Genomic DNA, 27,649 nt, shown 5'->3' on the forward strand with positions numbered 1-27,649 from the left:
CGCCATGCTGCTACCTAACTGGCCCTTTATTCTTGCAGCTGACACGGCGCTTGGCACCGACGACGTGTATGATGACAAAGGATGCCAGTGTGACGTGTCCGTGGAGGACCTCACCCCACCACTGAAAACTGTCATTCGGGCGATCAGGTTGGTGAAAACCTCTCCCTGATAATCTGAATCACAATGTTGCTAAATTCTCTTTCCTGCAGGTAAATCTCCTGCAATAATTCCTTTCTCTTTTCCTATTCATCCACACGCCTATTAAATTTTGAAGTATTTTTTTTAATACAAAACTTGACTGTGTTCAACACGAGATGGGTTATAAAAGGTGGGTGGGATTTGAAAAGCCAGGCCATACCGGACAGATTACATGAGAATTGGCTTGTTGTGTGAATCTGTTGCTTTAAGGACCTCTGCGTATAGACACAACTGTATTTTCTAAATTATTTGTACATCTTGGTGCTTCAATCCATGTTCTGTATTTCGTGTCGAAGAAGAGTCCGTCTTTGCTATTTCAAAGCAGGTTGACTTCTGACCATGGGAAACCTGTGTGTTCTGCAGGGGGTTGCTGAAATATAATTGTAAAGTCTGACTGTAATACACTTCCTCTGCTGATGGCAGAAAACTGAGAGGGTCCCAAGCAACTTGTATTTCCAGGATCCACTCCCCCAAACAATCCAGAATCCGGACTAGATGAACTGCTGCTGTTCAGCCTGCCCTGTGTCATCCCTTTGGGAGAACGTGTATCTGTCAGGGAATGCAGAGCGACTGCAAAGAAATGCCTCTGCTCTTTTTGGCTTTTCCTGCCTCTTACCAGAAAGCCTGAGGAAAGCTGAAAATATCCAACCCAGTTTAGCTACCCAGATACTCAGTCTAAGCTCAGACATCAGTATAATGGATTATGTACTTCTGGTCTGAGCATCCTGTTAGACATTGCTGTACTCTGTGGTCGGGGGTCACTGGGAGAGTAGAGATGCGTTATAAAGACTTTGGTAAATGTTTACAGGGGCAAAGAAAATCATGATATGATGAAAATGTGTGCCCAGAAGGTACTTAAACATTATCTGTAGCAGCCACCTAAACAGAAGTGAAGTCAAGCCTAGTTACTTCCCTCTAGAACCTACGAGCAACAACCCTGTGGATGGGGGAGCGTCCTGTCCCGTCCTGTGTGTCCTGGGCCTCTCGTCTCATCATGACTGTTACTGACACTCCATGTCCTTCTCAAAGTCTCCCAGTTTGGACAATGATATGATCGCCCTGCCCCGGGGGATCCCAGAAGCCTTGGGTAAAATTTAATCCCAGAAAACCCAAGGATACGTAGTAAAATGAGGTCTACAGCCTTCAGTTAAAGGGATGGAAAGGATCTGTCCTGTGCCGTCCAACACTGTAGCCACTGGTCACACCAGGCGATTCAAATTTGAATTAATTAAAACGGAATAAAATGTAAAGTTCAGTTCATCAGTGGCACGGCCACATTTAAAGTGCTCGGTGGTCACGCATAGCCAGTGACTTCTGTGTTGGGCAGAGAAGACATCGTACCTTTCCATCAGGGCAGGAAGCTCTATGGGGCATTGCTGGCCCCGAAGTGACCTCAACATTCTTTCCATCCGTTCCTTACAGCCAGCAGAGACCCCTGGTCTAATTTGCAGCAAGTACAGTAAAATCTTATCTAAGGGACCAGATTAAGTTTCCTAAAAGTCATACTTAACCCAATTTGTGTCCTTTCCCGAGACCTTCTGAAGCTTTCTGCTTTTGCCTCACAACCTGCACAAAGAATCCTGAGCTGCAAAAAGGAAAATGAAATAGGTTTATTCTGCCAGCTCAGCGCTCGAGCAGCAGCTTGCGCTTTACTTTGCTATTATCCCTTCCTCTGGAAACTTGACTGGTTTTTGTAAAGTCCCTTGCAGAATTCCCTTGCTCTTCAGAATTCTTTCTTGCTTCTTATTTTTAACAGGAACTTTATTATTTACACGTCTCTCCTTTTTGTGGATTTTGGAAGCTTTCTGCTTGCTACTTCATAACTCTTGATGGGGTGCTTTTCTTCCCTGTATCCTGATTCTGCTTGGTGCGGTTTTTTTTTTTTAATCACTTCTAAGCTTCATTTAAAATTGTTGGATTCTGTAAAAACATAATAGCTACACTCAGTAGTTAATAACTTAATTGGAAATCTTTGACTCATGATAGAACTTAATGTCTAAACATTAAAGGACCAACCACCTCAGTTAGCACTTCTGAAAAGGATTTGCAGGTATAAGTTCCTAAGTCATATGCAAAAGTGTCCTTTTCATGAGTTTAATTACATAACAAACTGAACATCAATTGACTAGAGTGCTTTTGCCAGAACATGCCCACCACCCACAGCGCACCTTAAACAGGATTTTCTGTGTATGTCACTGATGGCAAGTGTGAACCATCTATTACTCAACTCTAAAATGGCGACTTTGTTTTTGGCATTTTCCTTGTTCTCTTCTGGTTGTTTGATGATTTAATATGACTACCTGAACATGTCTTTTGTCTTCCAGTAGCGCTGACAATAATAATAGTTTACTCATAAGAGGCAAATTAAAATTAAAATGTGTAACAGAAAATATGTATGAGATGACAGCATGGAAAATAATATGATTACATTCACAAGAGCAAAGTAGGAATTCTTATTTTCAGTTATTAATATTTATTCAGCATCTGACATTTTCTAGTTATTTTTGAGAATAAATATTCTCGGGCAATAAGATGATTAAGGTCATTCTCTGAATTCATCTAGATTCTATTACCCAAATTCACCAAGACTGGTTTTTTTAATGAATGACATCACTTTTTATAGTAGTGAACAACAGCTATTCTTAGATATTTCCAAACTATGCCTTAAAAGACAGAAGAATACTGAGTTTTGTATAGTTCCTCCAGGATTACCACAGATTTTTTTCAAAATATTATTTAATTGGAGTGTGTGAAGTTGTTGAAAATGTGTTTTCAAACTCATCTCTGGGGGTGAAAATTGAACTTATTTTTAACAAGAGTTCTATCTATCTTGTTAATGATTTAATTCAAACAATGTTAAATTTCTTTTCATCCACTCATACAAATTAATTTCTAAATAGAAAAATGAAATTAGCAGGGAAGTAAACAGATTGACAAGCAAACTGATAAACTCTTGAACATTCTACACACCCAACTCCAACTATACAGTTGACCCTTGACCAATGCAGGAGTTAGGGGCCCCGACCCTCCATGCAGTAGAAAATCTGCATGTAACTTATGACTTCCCCCAAACGTAACTACCAATAGCCTACTGTTAACCAGAGGCTTCCCGATAACATAAACAGTCAATTAACACATGTTTTGTATGTTATATGTAGTATATACTGTATTCTTACCAAAAATGAAGCTAGAGAAAAGAAAATGTTATTAAGAAAATCACAAGGAAGAGAAAATACATTTACAGTATTGTACTGTGTTTATTGATACAGAAGTATGCTTACAAGATGAATCATCTATCAGTACCTACATCAAAATTGTCTTATACGATACAAAACGCTATAGATGTTATATGTGTTCCTAACACTAGACATCAAAAACGAAAAGATAACATGAAAAAGAAGTACATATTTATTTACAGGTATAACGATTCATGCACCGATAATGAAGAAGCAGCAGTATGATTGCTTCATGGTAGCTTAGCTTGTACACTAATGAATGAATTGTTATTAAAAATTTTACTGCACACAGTATCACAGTTACGTCCGTAATACAGTATTGAAACAGTGTTAGATTTTTTAAAAAAACACTTCCCTGTGATGATAGGCTGATACGCAGTTTCTCCCATTATGAGAGAGAGAGAGGCATGCTGTACAGTAATGAAATTCTTTGAAAGTAAAGTCATAAAACAGTAAGAAAACTAACACATTATTAATTTTATATTAAATATCAGTCATGCTTAGGTAAAGATCAACTAGTATCTACATATTTTATGTATGACACACCTAACTTTTTCTTAACTTTTTCAGCATCTCTAGCTACACAGTTCGTCTTTTCAAATTGTCACAAATCTCCAACAAATTTCCCAATATATTTATTGAAAAAAATGCACATATAAACGGACTCAAGCAGTTGAAACCCGTGTTGTTCCAGGGTCCCCTGTATTATGGTGAATTCACTTGCTCGGGCTGCCATAACAAAATACCACCAACTGGTTTAACCTTAACCACCAAAGGTTTATTTTCTCACAGTTCTGGAGGCTCAAAGTCAAAGATCAAGGTGTTCACAGGGCTGGTTCCTCCTGAGGCCTCTCTCCTCGGCCTGCAGACAGCCACCTTCTCACTGTGTCCTCACGTGGTCCTTCCTCTGTATGTGTCTATGTCCAAATTTCCCTTCTTATAAAGACAGCAGTCAGAGTGGGTTAGGGTCTGTGCCAACATCTCACATTAACTTATTCTCCTCTTTGAAGGCCCCATCTCCAAAACCAGTAACATTCTGAGGTCCTGGGGCTTCAACATATGAACTGGGGGGGGGGACACAATTCAGCCCATAACACATGGCAAGACACCAATTTTTCTATCACTGTTCGAAAAATATTTTCCCAGGCACAATATCAAAATTTTCAGATTAAAACTAAGCCCATCAGCTACCCGGATAATCCTTCGCAGTATCAGACATCCGGGAATATCTGAAGAGGCTGACTGGCTTGCCTTTCAGGCTTGCACTTGGCACTGTGGAACACTACGTAAGTGTGAGTCTTGGGCAAATTTTCATGCAAAAATTAAGACATGCTCATGTATTTGAAATAATAAATTTTAAAGGTCACAGTCAATACAACTCTACGTTTATAAAAGGGTCTTGGAATAATCATTTTTTTAAATACAAAAGAGATGTTTGTATTTGTTTTCCCACCGCACGACAAGGGCTGGATAAGTTCTCAGCAGTGCACAGCGGGACAGCACACGAGGGCTGTGTACAGGCCTGGGCGGCTGGGGAAACAGCTTGGTCTGTGGGAACCTTGTGGGCGAAGCTTGCCTGCTTCTCACCAGTATTTTTTCATAAAATCGCTACATCTAGGGTCAGGGCCACTCCTAACGAGGTCCTCAGCAACAGTGGCTCTCCTTAACGTAACTGTGTTTTCTGTCAGTTGGCAAGAAATGAATCAGAATACGGTGCAACCTGTTCTCCTTGTGAGGAGAACCGAAACCAGGCGGTGGAGATTACTCAGTATGTGGAGGAGAGCTAGCCCAGAAGCTGTGGGGTGTATCCTCTTCCTTACATCTCCTGGTAGCCCTGCGCTATAATCTCCGCATTCCCTTGCTGTGTCTCCCTGGACGCGACCTCTTATCCCCCGGGGCAGACCCAGCCTTCCAGGGAATCAGATGAATAAATGAGGTCTGGGGTGAAAACTCAGAGAATCTTATTTTCTAATGTTCATTTTTTTTTTTATTGAAGTATAGTTGATTTACCATGTTGTGTTAATTTCTGTTTTACAGCACAGTGACTCAGTTATGCACATATATATATTCTTTTCCATTGTGGTTTATCACAGGATACTGAATATAGTTCCCTCTGACTCAGTTATGCACATATATATATTCTTTTTCATATTCTTTTCCACTGTGGTTTATCACAGGATACTGAATATAGTTCCCTGTGCTCTACAGTAGGACCTGTTGTTTATCCATTCTATAGGTAACAGTTTGCACCTGCTAACCCCAGACTCCCAGTCCTTCCTTGAAGCTGCAGCCTGACTTGACAAGGCCTCGCTGGCTAATTTTTCCTGCCCCCCTGCCCCCCAGGGCTGCTAAGGAAGGTGGTCCAAGAAACCCAACGTGCCGCTGTGCGACCTGGGGCAACTCACATCGCCTCTCTGTGGCGTTTCCTCATCGTGAGGTGGGGACGGGGATGGTGCTGACCTTTGCTGCGGTGAGGATTTCACGGGTTACCGTGTGCAGAGCGCCGAGTGCGGGGCAGCATGGGAACCCAGAGCTCTGGGCCCCCTCCTGCCCATCCTCCGCTCAGGCCAGACCCCTCCTCTCTGGGCTCCCCCTGCCGTCGCGGCCCACGTGAAAGGAGCGCTCCTTTTTCGCACCTGGGGGCGCCTGCCTGCCTGCACCCATCCCCTCCCCCAGGAAGCGCCCGCTGTCTCCCCTTGCCGTTTCCTCCTCACCAGGCCCTGCGCTGAGCACTCGCCCAGAGCACCGCCGCCGTTAGGCGCTGGAAGGGCAGTTTCTTCACCCAGCACGAGGCAATGTCCCCATAGCCCCTGTGGGTGACTCGCTGCCGCGCAGGGCCGTCCCACGAAGTCCAGTGGGCCTGAGAGGTGGGCGTGACTCTCCTCTGCCGCCCCCATCCACACAGGCCTCAGGACGCCCTTTAAAGACCCTCCCGGGGGGTCGGATCCTGCGCTGAAACAAGATGTATCACTTCTCCCGCTCGCTGGGCACAGGGGCAAACAGTAAGGAGGAGGGGGCCCCTGCTTGGAGCCGGGAGGGGCCGTCGTGGGGGCCCCGCGTGCGTGTCTAGGCAGCTGCAGTGACCTAGAGCCAGCGGGCGGGGAGGGGACGGGAGAGGAGAGGCCAGGCCGAGGGCAGCCGGCGCCGGGCCGGAAAGCTGGAGGGCGCACGTGCGGAAGTCACTCCTCCAGGCTGGCGCTGCGCTCCCGCACTCAGGACGGTGACTCTGACTGCAGCGCGGGAGCGGGCTGGGAAGAGGGGACACTCGTTGTAACAAGCCCTGGATCTGCGGGGGCTGAGGCCACGCAGTCACGGTGAAGGGAAGCAGGGATGACGCCAGGGTTTGGATTTCAATGGTTGGAGAGGATGGAGCGGAGGAATTGAGGGTGAGACAGGCGCCTGGGCGCTGGGGCAAGGGGACGGGTAGGAACGGCGCACTGTTGTGAGTGCCATTGGAGGGGCCGCCCAGCAGGCAGGTGGAGCCCTGGATCTGAAGGCCAGGAGAGACGCCTGGAACCAGGATAGCCTTGGTGGTCGTCAGCACAGACGTGGATGGTTTCCAGAAGCGTCCCCTGCAGAGAGTGGAGGCAAGAGAGACGGTGGTCCTCACAGAATCTCCGGCTCAGGAACCGTGAGGAGCTGCGGAAGAGAGAAGGCGCTGATCCAGAGGGACCCGGGGCAGCCAGACAGAAGGAACCAGGAGACGGAGCGGAGGACGAGCCGGGCCAGCGTTGGAAGCGGAAGGCGGCGAGTCCACCGTATGAAAGGCTGCTGGAGGTCAAGAAGAGAAAGGGGACCTACTCCTTTCCAGGAGGTCCCTGGGAAGCGGCACCAAGGAAGTCACCGGGAGCTTTGGAGAAAAACTCAGTAGAGGCAAAAAAGGTTGAAGCCAGGGGGCTTCCCTGGTGGCGCAGTGGTTGAGAGTCCGCCTGCCAATGCAGGGGACACGGGTTCGAGCCCTGATCTGGGAGGATCCCACATGCCGCGGAGCAGCTGGGCCCGTGAGCCATGGCCGCTGAGCCTGCGCGTCCGGAGCCTGTGCTCTGCAACAAGAGAGGCCACAGCAGTGACAGGCCCGCGCACCGCGATGAAGAGTGGCCCCCGCTCGCCGCAACTAGAGAAAGCCCTCGCACAGAAACGAAGACCCAACACAGCCAAACATAAATAAATAAATTTAAAAGAAAAAATGGTTGACGCCAGATTGTAAAGCCATTTTTTCAAATTACCTATGAGAATCTTTCACGCTAATAGGAACATAGGTGAGGCGTCAAGAATTTCTTTGTAACTAGCAAAGACTCAACATGGGCTCTTCTGAAATCGCTCGGGTCTGATCAGCCAAGCGAAGAGCCACCGATGACTTGTCAGCTTCTGAGGGTGTGCAAAGCGGGCCTTGCTGTCACCCGGCGCGAGTGCTGAGGTTTTCAGGTTTTCTCACCTGTGCTGCACCTACTGCAGGAGGCATGCACGTTCTCCTCTAGAATGTATTTTCAGCTCTGCATCCTTCTTAAACCTCACTTCAGGCAAGAATACCCCGCAAATAGAGAAGAAGAGGCACATGTTTGCCACTGTGGGTTTTTGTTAAATCCGCAAGCTGTTTAATCATCACCAGTCCCTAACTTTGCTGATGGCGTCTCTGCTGTTTTAGCAGAGATGGTGAGTTTGCAAGTCGCTATGAAGTCATTCTGGACAGCCAAGTCTGTGACACGTGACAGTACAGGACGCTGCTGGGGAATATTTTATGGATCATTTATGAGATTTTTTTAATCAGAGAATATACTCCCTGGAATATTCTTTTTATATATATAAATTTATTTAGTTAGTTTTGGCTGCATTGGGTCTTCGTTGCTGCACGCGGGCTTTCTCTAGTTGCGGTGAGCGAGGGCTACTCTTGGTTGCGGTGCGCAGGCTTCTCATTGCGGAGCACGGGCTCTAGGCACGCAGGCTCAGTAGTTGTGACACGTGGGTTCAGTAGTTGTGGCTCCCAGGCTTAGTTGTTCTTCAGCACGTAGGATCTTCCAAGACCAGGGATCGAACCTGTGTCTGCTGCATTGGCAGGCAGATTCCCAACCACTGCGCCACCAGGGAAGCCCTGGAATATTCTTTTTGTTTGTTTCTGTTTTGAAGATAATTGCTTGTGACCGCATTTTGCCCTGAGGCTGCATTAAACCAGTGTGTTCACCGAAAACGCACTTACTTTGCAGCATCTAATTTTTAACCTTTTATTTGGCTATAATTTAAACTGAATCTCCTATTCATTGCTGAGACAAAAACTGTTCAGGAGCAATCAGCATGTGTGGGCACTTTGTTTATTTACTTATTTGTTCCACACTTTAAAATTTACACAGGATTTTAGACTCCTAGGAAATTAAAATGCCCAAATGTAGTTACCGTATTAGTGCTCACAAAAATCCTAGGAAGGCAAGTTACTCATTTGTAGACTTGCTTGTGTCCAGAAGTTCTTACTTGCATTTTACTACTCTTATCTCTTTAAAAGAAGACCAAACAGAATGAACAGAAGAACTTACTAAATCCTGAATCTAAAACAATATTAAGCATTAGAAGAAAAACCCTACTCCCAGTGATGGGAACAATATGACCAGAGAACTTTCCCGACCCCTAAGTCAGCCAAGGGAGGTATCTGCCTGCCCCTTTAGTGAGGACATCTGGTAGATTGTATACAGTGGGGCTAATTTACGTCTCTATCAAGAGCTGAAAGCAAGAAAATGAGACTGGCCAGCGCATCCGGGCAACCCTGGGGTTCCTTAGTCGCTGGCTAGTAGCCCAGTCTGAGATGACAGGATGGTCAAGGAGTCTCGGTATGCGATTCTATAACTAGTTTTGAAGAGTCTCAAAGTCTAGATACCGTATACACAAATGCAGACCTGTATTACTGGGTCATGATTATGTATTAACAGGGAAATAACATTAATGAATCCCGCAACTAGTGATCCGCACGCCTTCGGTGGTGACCCACATTATCAAGTTCTGAGCCTGGTTGGCTGCCGAATCTGCCCCGTGATCAGCAGCGCCCCTTGACTGGACCCTAAAAGGCTCGAGAGGGCTGCCTCGGGAGAGGGTCAGCGACCAGAGGCCCTGGGTCACTTGCAGGACGAGCCCCAGGCCCCTCCTCTTCAGGCGGACAGATGCTGTATCTCTCCTGGGGAGTCAGAATCAGGGGATTGAATTTGCTGAACAGCGAAAGAGGTGGGTATGGAACGCTCCTCAGTAGAGGTGACGGACACGATGCAGCGACATGAAGTGGGGTGCATCCACACCAAAAACATGAGGTCTGGGACATCAGGCGGCCATTTCTGAGCCCTGAGGAATTTGGTCATCTCTCCCGAGATGGGGGTGCATGCAGGAGAAGTCTGGGGTACACACTCCTCTCCTGCTTGTCTGCCTGCCCTCCTGACCGATCCCCGGCCTCCAGCACCGAGCCTGGCACGTCGTAGGCGCTCAGTGAATGTGTGATGAGTGACTGATTCGGTCCCTCTTTCCAGCATCACGCAGGGAAGCAACCACCCTGAGCTCGTCCAGGGCCCCAGGCTCTGGGCACATGGGCTCTCGAGTCCTGTTAGAGCTCCTGGCTAGGGGACTGTTCCTCCCACCAGGACGCCACAGAGGGACGGACGGCTGCCACGTGGTCCCTGGAGGCTTCTTCAGCTCCTTCCCAGCACAGCCAGGGCCCACACACACAGGAGGAGGAGCTCGATGACTATTTATTGAGAGAATGAATGGACCCATCACCCAGCACTTGCTTCCCCGTCCAAGGCAGTCCTTGAGAAGCTAATGGGACTTGTTAGCTGGCTCTCGCGTGGAACTTCGGGTCTTACTCCGGAAGCGGGGGCAGAAAGCACTGGGCTGTGTGTGACTGGGGGTCTGACACCCAGGCACACAGACGCGCTGCCTCGTGGGCACGATTTGTGTGACTCAGAAGATGACACGGACCCGCCGTCACTCTTTCGTGTGGAGGCCATCCTAACCCAGCCCAGTCCCACCACCTGTCAGTCGTTCTCAGCCTGGGCTGCAGGTTCCAATCACCCGCGGAGGTTTATAAAGCCTCTGGATCAATTAAATGACGTTTCTGGAGGCGGGACCCAGGCATCGGCGTGTTTTAGGCTCCCTGGCTGATGGCAAGGGGCAGCGGGGGCTTGGGGACTCTGCTGCCTTTACGTAAAGCCCATCAAGCTGCCTCCCTGGTCCAGTCGGCTGAGCCCTCCGCCCTCACGAGGTCTGGCTGTCGGCCGCCTGTCCATCTGTCTGGTGGTGGCACAGTCACCGTTGCTTCTGTTTTCTAGTCGTTCTTATCTCTGCATATTCGTATGCAGGGTTTTTACCCTGACTCAGAGGCCTGGGACAAGACTTTTGCAAGATTCTGTAACTCGTGGCAGCACAACAAATGCACCTGCACTTCCTTATAAGTGCACATGTGTTGTGTGTATATATAGCCTATATTCCACCCGGGGTTTAACTTTGCTGTGGTTATTTCTTCGCGCTCAGAAAATTGCTTGAGCAGATTTCTTCCGTTTCAAGCCAGTTGCCAGTTGAGGTTTGTGGCGAGTCTCTGGCCCCCTCTAGTGGTCACAGCGGAGCATGTCTGTTTCGAGCGTAGGTCTCCTCCGGGATTCCTAGCCTCTTAGGTACCCGCAGCATCGGAGGAGACTGGCTTCAGGGTCTTTTGCCCTTTGCTGCTGTATGAGCTCCAGGGGTGCAGTTTGCCCTCATGAGGAAAAGACAGTGAGAGTGCAACCTACTGCCCCGCCTTCTGTCCTCCTCCAAAGGCCCTTCCAACAGCACCAGTAAGGACAAGCCATCCACTATGTGCCAGGCGCGTGAGCAAAAAGAGCCCTTTCATACCAAAGTATCTCTTCTGTGCTGTTATTTTGTGTTAAAAGATCAACATCTTAGCATTAAGACAATAGTAAACGTTTGTGACTAAGAGCTCAGCACTGGAGCCACCCTGGCTCAGATCCCACACTTACCAGCTGTGTAACCTCAGGCGACTCACTTAACCGTTCTTGGCCTCAGTTTCCTTATCTGCAGATTGGGGCCGACAGGAGTCCCTATCCCGCAGACTATACTGCCAAGTGCCGCCTGGTAGTGTTGTCATTTTAATCACCAAATGTACTCTAAAGGTCTGAATTTTACTCCAGAATGATTTGCCCAAACACTCCTTTCTACCAGGCAATACATAGATCATATTAAACTTCTTTTATAAGCGTCTATTAAAGTCTTCTGCCTCTTTTTCTGCCTGGCCTCAAGGCATTTCCTTGTGTCTACACCAGAGGTCAGCAAACGACAGGGTGGCGCCGAAGCCAACCCAATGCTGTGTTTGTAAGTAAAGTTTTCCTGGAACACATCTACATGCTCTCGTGTACGTACTGCCTGTGGCTGCTCTCGTGCTACAGTGCAGACACGGGTGGCTTCAGCAGAGATCATGTGACCTACAGCCTGGCCCTTTACACAAAGAACTTCCAACCCCTTGTCTAGACCTTGGGTCCCTCTGATTTACATCCAGCTGCGTTAGGAGGGCAGAGATACATAACATTCAGGATTGCGTGTGTGAACCAAGCTTCCTCCCAACTCGGGGCTCTCCAACCCCAGCTCTCACCTTTTCCCTTCACCGCATAGTCAGAAGGCTTAGTACCTGACATGGAATGGTCTGGGAGAGAAAAAAAAAGTCGAAGAATTAACAGGCCTTTCAAATTCATAGTCTAATAGCCACTTTGGACATTTTCCTCAATTGTCATCATCTTCATGTCTTTCCTGAAATCTAGAATTATTGAACCCTGGGCTTCATTTCTTCCTGCAGATAAGCAGAAAACGGCCTACTCACTCCACTTCGCAGAAGCTAAGTGCATCATGGGCAGCTGGTAGCTGGGAAACGTACACAGTAAAGCAAACCGATGACCAATGAGACCAATGTGTATATCCTACAACTTGGGTAAAGTAAGCAGAGGACCCCTAGAATTTGCGACAAAAGGAGAAACATTACAGTTATTAGGGGTGGGGAACCCACTTTGGCCCAGGCCTGATTCTTGGGAGGGGCCTTGGAGGGAAGGAAGGGGGCCAGTTCAAGGGCAGAGTGCACTGGACCCCCTGGGAAGACAGAGCTGGCGGTGAGATGAATAGACTAACGTGGCCTCGGGTTTACTTGTGTGAGGGTCAGAGGGCACACAGAGGAGACAGGAGGAGGTCAGTGGACAGCTGGACATTCCCCTGAACCTTTACAAGTGTGCCTGCCCAAGAGCTGCCCTGTGGTGCGAGCTTAGTGGGGTATCAGCAACACGGGCCTCGTACTAGCTGTGTGACCTTGGACAGGTTACCCGACCTCCAGAGCCCTCGCTAGACCCAGATATCAAAGGTGGTAAACTCTTAGGGCTTCACGTTGACATAATGGAGGCAAAGGGCTCAGGGCAGGGCCAGCCGTTCAGCAAGGGCACAGCAATGGGAGACCCACCCCAAGGCAGGCGGTGAGGTGGGAGGACGAGGCCTTCACCTCCCACCGCCAGCTCCGTGTCCAGGACAAGGACCCTGAGTACTCGGGTCAAGCTCGTTGTGGGCAGAGACAGAAGCCATTCTAGACATCCAGCGGGACCAGGGAAGTGAGGGGGCTTAGCTTAGTCTCCCAGATCTTCCACTCTCTACCTTCTGATTTCAACCACGAAAACCGAGTGCAGTCCCTGGAAAGGTGAGGGGATTGGGTGGAGGGAGGGAAGCGGAGGTGACTGGATGGTATAACCATCTCGAATCGCCCGGCCCTGATGACCGGGGTCTTGGCTCAGAAGGGTCATCATACAGTGGCCAAGATGGGCAGGGAGCACGCCTCCCATCCTTGCCCTCCTGGAGCAGGCCTGGCACGCAGGAGTTTTGGAAGCCTCTACAGCAGTCTCTTAGGAACAGAAAACTAAGCTTATACTCTGTTTAGACTTTAACCACATGTGTTCATCCCTGTGTTCTTGATGGTCCTGTGATACATAAAACTCATTCAGCAGCTGAATTACTCTCCCACCAGGCCCTGCCCTCCCCACCTTGGACGGTTTCATTTTGCTGTTAGCACTCTCTTTACATTTGGTACTTACTGGGTTATGGTGTCATTTATTCATTGACTTTCAATGTTTTTTCCTTTCTCCTTACTTTCTCATAATGATATCTTATAATTTGTGATTTAGTTGTTCTGTGAAATCCTAATTATGTTAGTAATTTGAGGGAAAAGAATACTATATTTTCATGGTTTTCAGAAGCATCTCTATTTAACGGATTCTTTTCTGAATCAGGCAGGGTCCTAATCATTAATGAATACACAAATTTGTTTTACTTTAGAAAGTTTGGGGTATTCACGAAACAGAGTCAGAGTCTTATGGTCTCCCTGAAATGCGCCTTGAAGAGCTCAGCTCTGTTCCGTTCAGAAGGTGTCAGGAGTCTGCCGTGGCACGGAACAGCAAGAACAGCTTTGGGCGACCAGAGAGGAGCTCGTTCACATCCGTTTCTTCAGCGAGCATGTACTGAATCGCTGATCCTTGCCAGGGAGCTTATGAGCTGCTGGGATGAAAAACACAGCTTCTGACCTCAGTGAATCTCCTCGAGAGGTCCGTGCTTGAGCTGAACCTGAACAGTTAGCATTTTGGGTAGCGTGCCAAGACAGACCTCTGAGAAATGAGCACTTTGATGACGAGAGAATCTGGAAGGGCTGGTGTGGGGCTGCAGGCAGAAGAGCAGGTGGAGATGGGTGAATGTCTGGGGAGAAGAGGGGCGCTGCCTCCGCCCGTCAGCCCCTTCCCTAGCCAGGCGGAGCCTCCAGACAGACAGAGACAGCCCTGCAGTCTGGACCTCCTACAGCCTGGTGGAGGCCGTATGTAAGCAAGTAATCACAGTGTGGCATGTTAGTTACTAAAACGAAGGCTAATAGACAAGTGACTAACTGCTTGGAAAGAACTGCAGAAATTTCCATTAAAACAGCGACGTTAGAACCGAGTCTTAAGTATCCTGTAGGACTTCAGGAAGAGGAGAGTCCTCGAGTTCCAAGGAGGAAGTGAACGAGGATGAGGTGAGAGGGGTGGGCAGAGGCCAGGCCACCCACGGCCTTGCAGGATGTGCTAGGGAATGTGATGCTCACCTGGTAGGCCAGGGAAAACCAATGTGGTAGAGAAAGGGGGTAAGAATATTAAGGACAAATGATTCAGGCATGATTAGGAGACAGTCAGATTGAAGTTAATACAATTCCAGGATCGAGTTTGGGGCTTTATAACCAGTTGCAATCAGCTATCGCTTAGGATAGGTAATTTTCCACTTAAACACTACTTTTGTCCCTAATCTTCCCATTTTCCTCCAAGGAACAATAAGTTTTGGTTCCTAGAGCCTAGCTGACTGATCTGCAGCCTGGGACCCATGAGCGTGATAATAAGCGTCTATGAGCCAATTAATAGTTGAATAAACACCAACAAGTTTAACATTTACCTGCAATAAGGCTGCACAGATTCATTAAAATGCTGTGCTGCTTTGCTTTCCCCAGGAATTATATCAAGTTATTGCAGTAACTGGTTATCTCAAGCAGCTTCGCTCTTCATGACATCATGAAATTTATTGACGAAATATTGTTTTAAAACACGGAGTCCATGTTGGGGGAGACATTGTAATTAAAAAGACCTCTGGTGGCCAAAGGAGGGACTTCCCTGGTGGTCCAGTGGTTAAGACTCCATGCTTCCACGTCAGGGGACATGGGTTCGATCCCTGGTCGGGGAACTAAGATCCCATATGCCACTCGGTGCGGCCAAATAAATAAATAAAACCTCTGGCTCTGAAGAGTTTAGACATCCAGCTTAGTTGATGAGTGTGTTATGTTTGAAAAAAAACAAAAAAACAAAAATAAACCCTTGGGTACCTAATTGAGCAGTATTCTGCAGAAATAATTTATGAAATTTTTCATAAATTTCTATACAAATGTACATTTCCCTAAAGAGAATGAGAGTTTTGTAGTACATCTGTGACTCAAAAATGTATATAGTTACATAAAAGACCATTTTAACAACTTTTTTTTTTTTTTTTTTTTTTGCGTACGCGGGCCTCTCACCGCTGCGGCCTCTCCCGTTGCGGAGCACAGGCTCCGGACGCGCAGGCTCAGCGGCCATGGCTCACGGGCCCAGCCGCTCCGCGGCATGTGGGATCTTCCCGGACCGGGGCACAAACCCGTGTGCCCTGCATCGGCAGGCGGACTCTCAACCACTGCGCCACCGGGGAAGCCCAACTTTTATATTTTTATAGGGATGCATTCACTGGGTGTTGATCTTGGACTTCTTGGGGTTACATGGAAAAGGTAGAATCGCATTTTGACTTTGATTTTAATTCAGGGTTTCAATGGACATTAAAAAGGTGCAAGACTTAAGTATTAATGTTTAGTCTCTTTTTTAGTGTGTTTTTCTACGTTCAAGCTGTGCCTCACAGGAGCTATTCTTAAATTGTCCACTGTAACCTCGGGCTTTTCTGTTGCATTTCTGCAGGAGCTTAAAATAATTTGCTGCATGATGTTTTTCCCCCCGAGTTTCCTCTATATACTAGTGAGCCATTTGGGTGACTTGTTTCAGTGAAGTTATGAAGATTCATATGTAGTATGTTGCTCTTACAGAATTATGAAGTTTCACGTCGCAAAACGGAAGTTTAAGGAAACATTACGCCCGTATGACGTAAAAGACGTCATCGAACAGTATTCTGCTGGTCACCTGGACATGCTGTGCAGAATTAAAAGCCTGCAAACACGGTGAGCAACGCGAGGGTTACTTGTTCTACAGGAACAGGCACAGAAACTGTCTGGGAGGAACGTCTCCCTAGTAGAGAAAACTCTTGAATTCCATGTTTCTAACTCTTCTTTTAGTGAACAGCTGGACTTTTGCGTTGAAACGCAAAAGATTTTATTTAAAAGTAAATCAGTCATTAAAAGCCTCAATGTATCGGCAGTGTCTCAGTGTCTCACCTGTGAAAATGGGGTATTGTCAGTGGCTGCCTAGGGTCGCGGTGACGATTGAATGAGTTAATGCAGGGTCACCGAGTGCTCGGGGAATGTTAATGGTTGGTGCTGCTGTCATTTCCGTTATCGCCCGAATCCTAACCATCCTTCAGAGGAAAGCTAGTCTTTCTCCTTCGTTAAACTTGACCCACCAGCCAGCCCACAAAGACAGACCTGTCCTTCCTCTGACCCCCTAAAGCGAGTAGAGTCCACTGCAGGGAGTAGAAGCGCAGCTCACCTTGGAATACTCTGCCGGAGAGTCAAACTGAGGACCCAGGGTTGACTCTCATACTGCTTCCCTGTGGGAAGCCTGTTCCCCGGGCCCTGGACCCAGTCTGGGCCCTTCCCTTCACGCCTGTCCTGCACGGGGCTAGATACACACCGTCTTGCCAGGGAGCATCTTCTCTAGTGGTTGAAAGAAATGAGTTCAGTATGTTATTTCAAACATGTAGTTTGATTGTGTCATCTTGAAGCCAAGATATTTAGTCAGTTTCATTTTTTTTAACAGCCTTGCTTCACTATCAGGCCCCAACTACCAGCATTCAATTGAACAGTTCTTAAAACACAAGGACTGAGTCTTCAATGTTTGTGTATGCCCAGAGCACACTTAGCCCAGGGTGAGGCATATACTAGGCCCTTGGTAAAACACCTGTTGATTTCTATAACATTAGTTACAGAAATCACAGTTTTTTTGTTCATTTCCTTCAGCAGGTAAGTATTGAACCTGCAGTGTGTGCTGGGCACCCTGGGCACCCAGAGATGAACAAATGACCCAGTCCTTGTAGAGCGGCAGTTGAATGGATTAGATGTCATGACTGCCTGTACTCCTGTGCACACAAAGTAAACTGGAAAGTTGAGTCCATATTCCTTATAATTCAGTTCTAAAACACACAAAAAGGAAGAAAGTAAGTGTCCAATTTAGGCTGACTAGGTCTCCTTGGAAATTGTTTTAAATCACCTGTGATCCTGTTACAGTCTCTGCACAGGTAGCCAAGGTTTTCCAAGTCCTTTCACAGAACTACCTAAGGCTCCCAACGTTTTTGTTTGCTTGTTTGTTTATTACAAATGTAATTGGTTTTCTTTTATTTTTCTTCATAGTGATAGGGTCACTAGTTAAAATACACTGTAAAATCTGCAATTTAAATTTTATTTCATGCTGCATTGTAGAAATAGTTTACATAAATAGCGTCCATTTAATCATTTAAAACAAAGGTTAAATGTAAATTAGGATTCTGTATTTATACCTATGATTATTTATGATTTTCTGGTAAAGTTTTATTTTTCTGAGGGTGAAGGAATTAATGTTTTTGAAAGTAAGATATCTTTAAACTAATTTGATAATTTCCAGAAATCAATTGACCTGGAGAGAATGCCGTAACATTACAAACAGGATTTTTTCATTTAACATATGTTTGTTCAACTGGTTTTGTTGTTTCTTTGTTTTTATTGACATATAGTTGATTTACAATGTTGTGTTAGTTTCAGGTGTACAACAAAGTGATTCAGTTATACATGCATTTATACCATTTTTTTCAGATTCTTTCCCCTTATAGGTTATTGCAAAATATTGAGTATAGTTCCCTCCCAATGTTTCTATAAAGTTCAACTGCTGCAGAATTTGCAGAACTAATCTGGAGTTTCTTGCTTATGTGATGTGTGTATACTGTCCAACTAGAAATCCTGAGATGGAGACTACAGCTTTCTTATCTTCCATATGTCAGATGTATGATAAATGGTCACTGAAAAATCTGTTCTATTATTAACATGAAATAGTCATAATTATAATTTTGTCATTTTTAAGTGGTTGAATTCAAGAAACACCTGGTCCAGGGTGGAAACAGACAAATTACTTGGTAGTTTAGGACATTTTTTGCCTCCAGAAGATCAGCCATAAGTGATTTCATCATGGACTAGAATAATGAGAAAATTAACCTCGTGTAATTTTCATGTGAAGAAAATAAGCACGTCAACTGGAAGAAGTTCATTTTTATTTCCTCTTACGTAAATAGAGATAATTGTATTTTTCTTTTCAAAACCCTTCCTTCCAGCCTAGGGCAGTGTCCACCTTCAGCACTCATAATCAGATCTCTTTCTCTGCTAGTGTGGATCAAATTCTTGGAAAAGGGCAAATCACATCAGATAAGAAGAGCAGAGAGAAAATAACCGCAGAACATGAGACCACAGATGACCTCAGCATGCTCGGCCGAGTGGTCAAGGTTGAAAAGCAGGTACAGCTCAACTAAACCTTTTAACTTTTTAGCCAGATTTGTTTCCAGTTTTATTGAGATATAATTGACGCATATCGCCGTATAAGTTTAAGGCGTACGACATAATGGTCTGACCTCCATATACTGTGAATGATCTTAGCCTCCATCATCTCATAGAGACACAATAAAAAGGAAAGCACAGGGCTTCCCTGGTGGCGCAGTGGTTGAGAGTCCGCCTGCCGATGCGGGGGACACGGGTTCGTGCCCCGGTCCGGGAGGATCCCACATGCCGCGGAGCGGCTGGGCCCGTGAGCAATGGCCGCTGGGCCTGCGCGTCCGGAGCCTGTACTCCACAACGGGAGAGGCCACAACAGTGAGGGGCCTGCGTACCGCAAAAAAAAAAAAAAAAAAAAAAGGAAAGCACAGAAAGAAAATAACTTGTTTTCCTTGCGATGAGAACCCTTAGGATCTACTCTGTTAACACCTTCCTGGGTACCACACGGCAGTATTAGCTATAGTCATCCCCTTGTGCATCGCACCCCCAGCACTTGTTTATCTATAACTAGGAATCGGTACCTTCCAGCCACCTGCCTCCGGTCCCCTCCCTCCACCCGCTGCCTCTGGTCACCATGAATCTGATCCTTTTTCTATGTGTTTGGGAAGGGGGTTGTTTTTTGTCGTAAATTCCACATAAGTGAGATCATACAGTATTCGTGTTTCTCTGCCTGACCTATTTGACTTAGCAATATGCTCTCCAGGTCCATCCCTGCTGTTGCAAATAGCTGGATTTCCTCTTTTTTTATGGCTGAGTAATATTCCATTGTGTATATTTATATATACACACACCACAACTTATTTATCCATTGATCTGCAGTGGACACTTGTCTCTGAGTCTTGGCTATGAACATGGGGGTGCAGACATCTTTTTGGGTTAATTTTTGTTTCCTCTGGATATAGTCCCAACAGTGGAATTGCTGGATCATGTGGTAGCTCTATTTTTAATTTCCTGAGGAACCTCCATACTGTTCTCCACAGTGGCTGCACCAGTTGACATTCCCACCAACAGTGCAGGAGGGCTCCCTTTTCTCCACACCCACATCAGCATTTGTTATCTCTTATCTTTTTGATGACGGCCCTTCTAACAGGAGTGAAGTAGCCAGAATTTTTTTTTAATCAAAACTGATTATAGGCAGTTGGATGTATTTTAGTGAGTAATAGATTTTAAAAGGAATAAAATCAAGAAAGAGCAAATAAATTAAATTTTCTTTATGCATAGACAGTGTTTCTCTAAAACACCTGGATTTCCATATAAGAAATAGAAAATTTCCTTTCATCAATTAATACTCGAACTACAAACAACTGTAGATTTCCAACAGTAGAATAACAAAGATCTAGTTTTTATTTGTGTTTTGGTTATTTTCATTGTCTCTCTTATGTCAAAAAAAAAAAAAAGCATAATAACTATGGTAGTGCACTGAATGTTTGTTGACCCTGAGAGTGTATCATCTCATACAAAGACAGTTTTTAGAAATCAAAATGCTCCCCCAATTTGATTATAAATATTCCAAGCATTTTATACCTTTATTTTTAAATTTAGAATCGCCTAGATTGATATCTAGGGTCTTTTTTTTGTTTTTTTGTCTGTACCGCACAGCTTGTGGGATCTAGTTCCCTGACCAGGGATGGAACCCGGGCCTCCTGTGGTGGAAGCGCAGAGTCTTAACCACTGGACCATCAGGGAAGTCCCAGTACCTAGGGTCTTGATTTCTTACAGAATCAGTTCCCTGCTAGGCAGCAGTAAAGTCCCAGAATGTCTTCAGGGAAGTGGCTGAGGAAGGGCAACCTGATCGGGGAGGAGGGTCTGGAAGAAGTTGCTTTGTACAGCGCTTATATGGTTTTTGAAACATCAATTTTATCTTATTTTTTTTTATAATTTATTTTATTTTATCTTTGTGTTGGGTCTTCATTGCTGTGCGCGGGCCTTTCTCTAGTTGTGTCGAGCGGGGGCTACTCTTCGTTGCAATGCGAGGGCTTATTGCGGTGGCTTCTCTTGTTGCGGAGCACGGGCTCTAGGTGCGCGGGCTTCAGTAGTTGTGGTTCACAGGCTTCAGTAGCTGTGGCTCGTGGGCTTCAGTAGTTGTGACTTGTGGGCTCTAGAGTGCAGGCTCAGTAGTTGTGGCGCACGGGCTTAGCTGCTCTGTGGCATGTGGGATCCTCCCGGACCAGGGCTCGAACCCATGTCCCTGGCATTGGCAGGCGGATTCTTAACCACTGCCCCACCAGGGAAGCCCCTGAAAATCAATTTTAAAGGCTGGGGAGGCAGAAGGGCGCCAGTGGAGACCAGGCGGACGGACGGCGGAGCGTCCTGCCTCTCAGCCGTCCGTTCCCGCCCTCACGGCTGGAAGGGGCATCCTGAGCTGGTGCCCAGTCAGGACTGCGTACGACTTGCCTCTCCGGACTTCACTGTGCAGGCACAGCCGGACTTCTTTCTACATTCTTATCAACAGGTGTACGTTTTCCCCTCTTTCAGGTCCAGTCCATCGAGGCCAAGCTGGACTGCCTGCTGGACATCTACCAGCAGGCCCTGCGGAAAGGCTCCGCGTCGGCCCTCGCACTGGCCCCCCTGCAGACCCCACCTTTCGACTGTCAGCAGACCTCGGACTATCAGAGCCTGGCCCCGCCCGGCGGCCGCCTGCCCCGCTCGGCCAGCGCGGGCCTGGCTCGGGGCCTGCAGCTCATCCTCACGCCTGGCGAGCTGGGGGCGCAGACCTTGTACGCGCTGAGCCCCCCGGCGGCCCAGGGGCCCGGGAGCCCGGGGGACGGCCCGGCGGCGGCGGGGGTGGGCGCGGCCCGGCCGGCGGCTCCTGCCACCCTGCAGATCCCGGCCCCGCTGCCCGCCCTGGGGGCCCTGGCCCCCGGCCCCGCGGGCCCGCACGAAGGCCTCCCCGACGTCTCCGCCCGCCTCGAGGCCGCCAAGGAGCGCGCGCTGCGCCAGAGCCTCGACCTGGACGGCGCGGCCCTGCTATCTGTCCGGCCTGCGGCGGCCCAGGACCGGGGCAAGTCGGCGTCGGTGCAGAACCTGATCCGGTCCACGGAGGACCTGGACGTGCCGCTGTCGGGGAGCGAGTCCAGCGGCTCCAGGGGCAGCCAAGATTTTTACCCCAAATGGAGGGAATCCAAATTGTTTATAACTGATGAAGAGGCGGGCCAGGAGGAGACCGGGTCGGACGCCTTGCACGCGGGGCCGCCGGCCCGGGAACCCGCCCTGGCGTCGGACTGTCTCAGGACTGGACGGTCCCGATCATCTCGGAGCGCAGGAGCCACGGAGGCCCTCGGCCGGGCCCATGCCAGGCTGAAATGAGGCCCTCGCTCGCTTCCCTTGCCCCGCAGCCTCTCAGCCATACACGTCGCTGCATGAACTCTTCGGGAAGCCCTTCTCAAAAGTTGAATGCCCAAGAATCAGGAAGAGCAGGAAAGGCAGTGTCCAAGCCCGTTACCTTTTAATTGCATGACAATGCATGTTCAGGGGACGGCTGAACTTCCCAGGTAGGACAACATTACCCCTCATTCAGGAAGGTACCTCGCGTTAAAACTCCTGAGAAATCAACACTGCTGGTGCTGTGGTGTGTGTGAAAATGTCAAGGTCAGGTCGTTTATAAGATTGGACTCTGTCTTTTGAAATGATGGGAGTAAGCGCCTTCAGATTTCAGGCATTTCTGCTTTGTGGTAAAACACAGAGTACAGTTTCAGAATTAGGCCATGACGTGCGTACACGTAAACATAGTATCAGCTGCTGATAGGGTGTCCAGTAAAGCAGAATTGGGGAATCACAGAAACGGCTGCCTGTCCAAGACGTACTTGCCAACCCGTTCCTATTCAGGCATTTTATTATTAATGTAATTTGAATGTCAATTCGTGTGCTTTTGGTGACTTCTTAACGCTGTGGCCAGCAACTTTGCACGTCATTTTCATGTTCTTTATGACGAGAATGTTCTTCGGTTAGAAAATGTGCAAACAGTGAAAGTCAAGGCCAGTGGGGCAAATAGGCTGACTCTGACACATCTGACTTCAGTGGAAACGTACTCCCTGATGGCTCGCTCCATCAGCTGCTACACAAGCAAACCAAGTCCTGAGAAGCGGACAGCCGGCGGGGCAGGGCTGATCCGTGTGTCCTGCAGCGCTCTCCACTACATGCAAGTGCGAGAGGCTCTTCCCACGGCTGATACACACGCAGGATCCTGGGAGCAGACGTGTGAGTGAGACGGGGATGGAAAAGGCTTGAAAAGAATCCAGACACGACACCGGGAAACAAGTGAGCTCAAGAAAACGACCTCCCCCTCCAGGGCCGTGAGAGGGAGGGAAGCAAACCAAAAGGAAAGACCTTGATTTTTTAGAAAACGAATATTGCTAAGGAATTCAACTACCTAAACATCCCTTCTTCTTATATACAAGCAGAGAATTTTGAAAGGCATTTATTTTTTAATATGCCCTGAATGTCTTTTGCTATTAGGTAGTACATTTTGCATATGGAAGGCTAAAACTAAACGTCCTTTACTTTTTATACTGTAGTGCACATTTTCTATTCTTCCCAAGAATGTTGCCCCCAATCTGAAATTACTGGCTCAGTTTCCTGGTACAAACATTTTATGGTTCAAAGTCAGGTAACACTGGCGGGGTCTGCGAATCAAAGCACTTAATAATATAGCATGGCAGCAAAAAGACCAAGGGACACCAAAAGAGAAATGTATGTACCAGATAGCAAGCTAAGTTGACCGCTTGTTAGAAACCAGCCTTGCTAGCCCAGACCGTCAGAACTTCTGCCAAGGTAACGGCACCCAAAGGGCCAGGAGAAGCGAGAGAACACTGGTTAAACTCTCACCATAGAAGGACTTAAAAAGAAGAGTTTTTCCCTTGGCGGTAGTGCTGCCTCCAGGAAAACTTTCCCAGCGGCCAGGAGGACCAAGCAGGGCTGTCGCCGGCCACCCAGAGGCCAGAAGATGCCCTGGCACCCGCCAAGTCCCTCCCAACTCCCTCCCCAGCCGGGTTTCTCCACCCCAGACTCCCCCCGCGACTTTTCTTCTCCACAGGCTTATGGACTCCCTGCCACAAGTTCCCTTCTGGACTTCACCAGCCGACATCCCCAAGTAAACCGCTTCTCCACTCACCCAAAATGCGCTTCTCAGCCTTTTAACACCCTGTCGTTTTTGATAAACACTGAACTTTGGCAAGATTCCTCTTCTCGCCCCACCGGGATCCTAGCACACTCCCCCGGAGCATGTCATTCAGCGTGTGCTTGGGTGCTGGAGATACGCAGAAGAGAGTCTAAATTTGACACTCCAGTTGAGAAGAGGTTCTCAAGCTTTCGAAGCCATTATTTTCATTTTCGAAACGTAGAGTGTTAGTAAAGTATTAAATGCAATGTTTCATCTACCCACGTATCCACTCAAAGTTGTGATCCATCCTCCCAAGGAGGTTGTACACAAGAACACACACACACACACCCCTACCCCTCCACTGACCCGAAGCCAGACCCCCGCCGTGCACGGCAGGCCTCTCCAGGTGTCAGCTGAGGAAGAGGCAGGCGATAGCAGCTTTCAGGTAGCACTGAGTCTTGGACACACTGTCCGGGTCAAACCCCACTGGCAGCAGGAACTCTGAATGTACGGGGGACCCCTCTGGCCCCTTTAGGCCTCAGACACAGCACAGTTCATCCGGCGTTGCTGAAGACGGAAGATTCAGAAACAAACCTAAGCCCATCACTGAGGGTTACCCACAGCCCCGCGTGGTAAATCATGTTAGGAAAAGCTTTCATACATCCAAGCCATGACCATTTTGTGTCTGTCTTACTCTATAGCGCAAAAAGTCCTGGATGTCGAAAGCCGGTTGTCTTGTGTGAAAACTGGAGGGTTGTGTCTGCTCTGTTCCTCTCGGCAGAGCCGAGAGGGGCCTCCCACTTACACTTAGCAAAGTCCCTTCGGTCAACCCCAGACGGCGTCTCGAAGCACAATTCAGCTGAGCGCTGATCAGCCGCCGGCTTTCTCGGTCCGTGTTCGTCTGCCTTCTGCAGTTCGTGGGGCTGATCAAGCTACCGCTTCCTGGCAAACATCCCTTCTAGGAGGTGAACTGAGAAACTTTGCTCTGTCTGATCTAAATGTTTGCATTGTGTTCAACTAAATTAACACGTGTAGATTGCAAGTTTCGTTTAAAGAAGACACTTGACTGAGTTTTTAAGTCTTTATCTCCTGTTCTAAGGTGCCTTTCTTGCCTCCCCTTGGCTCAGTGATTCTGAACATTCTTAATTTGCCAGTAAAACAAGTCTAACAGAGAGGAGGAAATCAGGCACAAAGTGACTAATTCTCATGCCTGTTTGCAAAGCAAACTATAAGGAAGGATGCAAGTGAGCAACTAAGTGAATAGGTCACTTCATCCAGATTGAGAAAATATCATAAATGTTAACTTATCTCCCCAGAAGCTATTTTTTGCCTTAAAATGACATGGTTGTGTTTTTGTAAGAGAAACTTAATTTAATATAATTATGTGCATTTAAGTGAGCAGTTCTGGAAGTCGTGTATGACAATGCAGTTGTCTGTTTCCTGAAAATAAATCAGGAATATCATATCCATTTCAAGCTACCATTCAAATGTAATTTCCTTTGCTCTCTTTTACTGGGATTATTTGTTTTAAAGTAAAACATTAAAAAGATGTCTATAAACAGCTAGTGTGCTTTCATCTCGTACTAACTGGTTTGTTCTGAACTGAGTCCTAGTCGATGAAACTGATCGTATACAGATTTGGGGTTGAAATTAAAAATTACCTTTTTCCAGTGTTGCTGAAGAAACCATTGGTAACTGAGTAAGAGGAGAGATTTGCAAATGTTGTTGAGGGTATCATAAGAAAAATTAACTGGATATTATACTGAATATTTATTTTTATGTTTTTAATTTGATATATCAAAACAGATGCCAGCCCATATGAGCCTTGTGTCAGCTATAATAAAAGGGTTTGCTAAACGAGTGATAAGAAGTGGGGACCAGTAGGTCCCCAAATGCTGGAACTCCTGGCTGCTCAGAATGACCATTTGTAGCACCTACCCAGCGCTGCCCAACCAGGGGGCTTCTGCTCCAGAAGGGATCTTCCCCTTCTGCCCTAGTACCCCCCCTCCTTCTGGTCCACTAGCAGTTTTGCACAGTCTGCATCATTAAGTGCAGTGGAATTATTTGAAAGGAGGCTCAGAATGTTAGAGCTCTGGAATGCAAAGCAACAAAGCCCCAAGAGAGCCGCCTTAGACGCAGGAGGAAGGGTGAGGGGCTGTCGCGTGAGGGGCCTCCCCCCATGTCTCTGAGGAGCGCACGCAGGTCTCCCTGCCTGTCCTGTCACCTTCCGGAGACGAGTGAAAATAATCAGCAAACTTGGAACGTGCTTGCTTTGACCAACTCAAAAACGTAAACAGCTTCCAAACGCTTTCGCTTTCGCACCTACCTTACAGCCTCTCTCAGTCCCGCCTTTAAAAGCAAAATATACGGACAATTATTCTACCCTCATCATGGGTACAAGTAGGTTCCCAGACCTTGAAATGCCCACTTTCATCACCCTGCTTTCGACTACTTCAAGCACCTGGTACAAGTAAAAACTGCTTCTTTAATTTTTAAAAATTTTTAATTAGTTACAATAAGACTTCACCCTCTGGCCTACCTAACTCCAGGTTATTGAGGTTTTTACTACATTTCCAAGCAGAAATTTATCAGATACACTACGTGCAAACTACAGATTACGCACTGCCCTGAAATCACAGCACCACAAGGCTGGTGAAGGGTAATTTTTCTGTTCCGATAAATAAATAGAAAACCCGAAGGCACATTGGTGTGATAGATTTCTTTGCCCGTTCCCATGGCCCATTCATTCCCATCATGATTTTGTTGCCTAGTTCAAGTCCAGTGCGCTCCGGGCTAAGCATCGGGGTCCAGGCTTCCCACACACTGTCACCGAATTTCTCAACTTCTCACCTGCTTGCAATTTTTTTTTTTTTTTAGCGAGGCCCATCTCTTTCCATTACTTGCTTCTACTTCCCCTTTCCTTTGCCTACAGTGGTGTGCCTACCTTCCAGCACCGCCAAACCCTGCCCTGCCCGTGACCCCAGGAGCTAGGTACCCGCACCTTCCCCTGGGGGCAGCCCCCGTGCTCAAGGCAGCACATCACACGCAGCCCAGGTCAACAGATGCTTCTGCGTATCTGCATCTCCTCGCCGAGGCCTCCGGGCCACATGCAACACCACCTCCTGCTTCCAGGACTCGGGGGAGGAAATGCATCGGCCCCTCCCCAGGGGAGCTCTTCCCTTACGGACGACTAATTCTCCTGCTCTGGATGCCAACGCCCTCCTTCCCCGTATCTGCGGCATCTCCCACTCAGTAACAGAAGTGAGCCTCTCCCATGACCAGCACCGCAAGAGCTCACCTTCCTCTTTCTTTCTCTCCACATCGCACCTTCTTTAGAACCAACGATTTATAGCGTACGTTGTATAAGGTACTTCTGTTTCCCCAGCATCCATCCACCAGCCAGCAAGACAGTCAGGCCCATGCCTGCCCACCCCCCAGACAACCAGCTCCAGCCCTTCAGCATGACCTCCTGGAAGCACATGCTGACCTCCCGGACACACATGCAGTCAGCATCCCTCTTGGCTTCTCTGGGGCCGCCAACGCTGTGAACAGCCTGCCTTCCTTTTAAAACTGCCCCCCTACCCCCGTTTGTCCCTGCTTCTCTGGAACAGTCCTCTCTATTCACTGTCCCAAGCTCCTTACTTTCCTTGCTTTGCGGTCAGTGCTCCAGATCCCACCCTTCTCTCCTCCCCTCACACCCTCCCCTGGTGGCCCCACCCGTGACCTCAGCTACTAACGCTGGGGTCCCACGCAATCAGGGGTCTCCAGCCCCGAGCATCAGCTCTGAATGTCTCCCTTGGGCCCGAAGTCACCTCGGTCGGACGTCCCAGACAAACTTCTTGAGGGGGACATGTC

At 47.6% G+C, this 27,649-nt stretch overlaps 1 protein-coding gene across 2 annotated transcripts in view; it reads left to right on the forward strand.

Moving 5' to 3' along the window:
• KCNQ5 (potassium voltage-gated channel subfamily Q member 5) overlaps nucleotides 1-25,359 on the forward strand; it is a 581,715-nt gene extending 556,356 nt beyond the window's left edge. For both annotated transcript variants that reach the window (XM_033867446.2, XM_019929283.3), the window contains 4 exons: nucleotides 39-147; nucleotides 16,057-16,188; nucleotides 18,536-18,662; nucleotides 21,172-25,359. In XM_033867446.2, the coding sequence (XP_033723337.1) occupies nucleotides 39-147; nucleotides 16,057-16,188; nucleotides 18,536-18,662; nucleotides 21,172-22,002 (1,199 nt within the window). In that variant the 3' untranslated portion in view covers nucleotides 22,003-25,359. The remainder of the gene's footprint in view (nucleotides 1-38; nucleotides 148-16,056; nucleotides 16,189-18,535; nucleotides 18,663-21,171) is intronic.
• The last annotated feature ends 2,290 nt before the right edge of the window (nucleotides 25,360-27,649 follow it).

Source organism: Tursiops truncatus, chromosome 12, assembly GCF_011762595.2.
Source record: "Tursiops truncatus isolate mTurTru1 chromosome 12, mTurTru1.mat.Y, whole genome shotgun sequence".
Lineage (NCBI taxonomy): Eukaryota > Metazoa > Chordata > Mammalia > Artiodactyla > Delphinidae > Tursiops > Tursiops truncatus.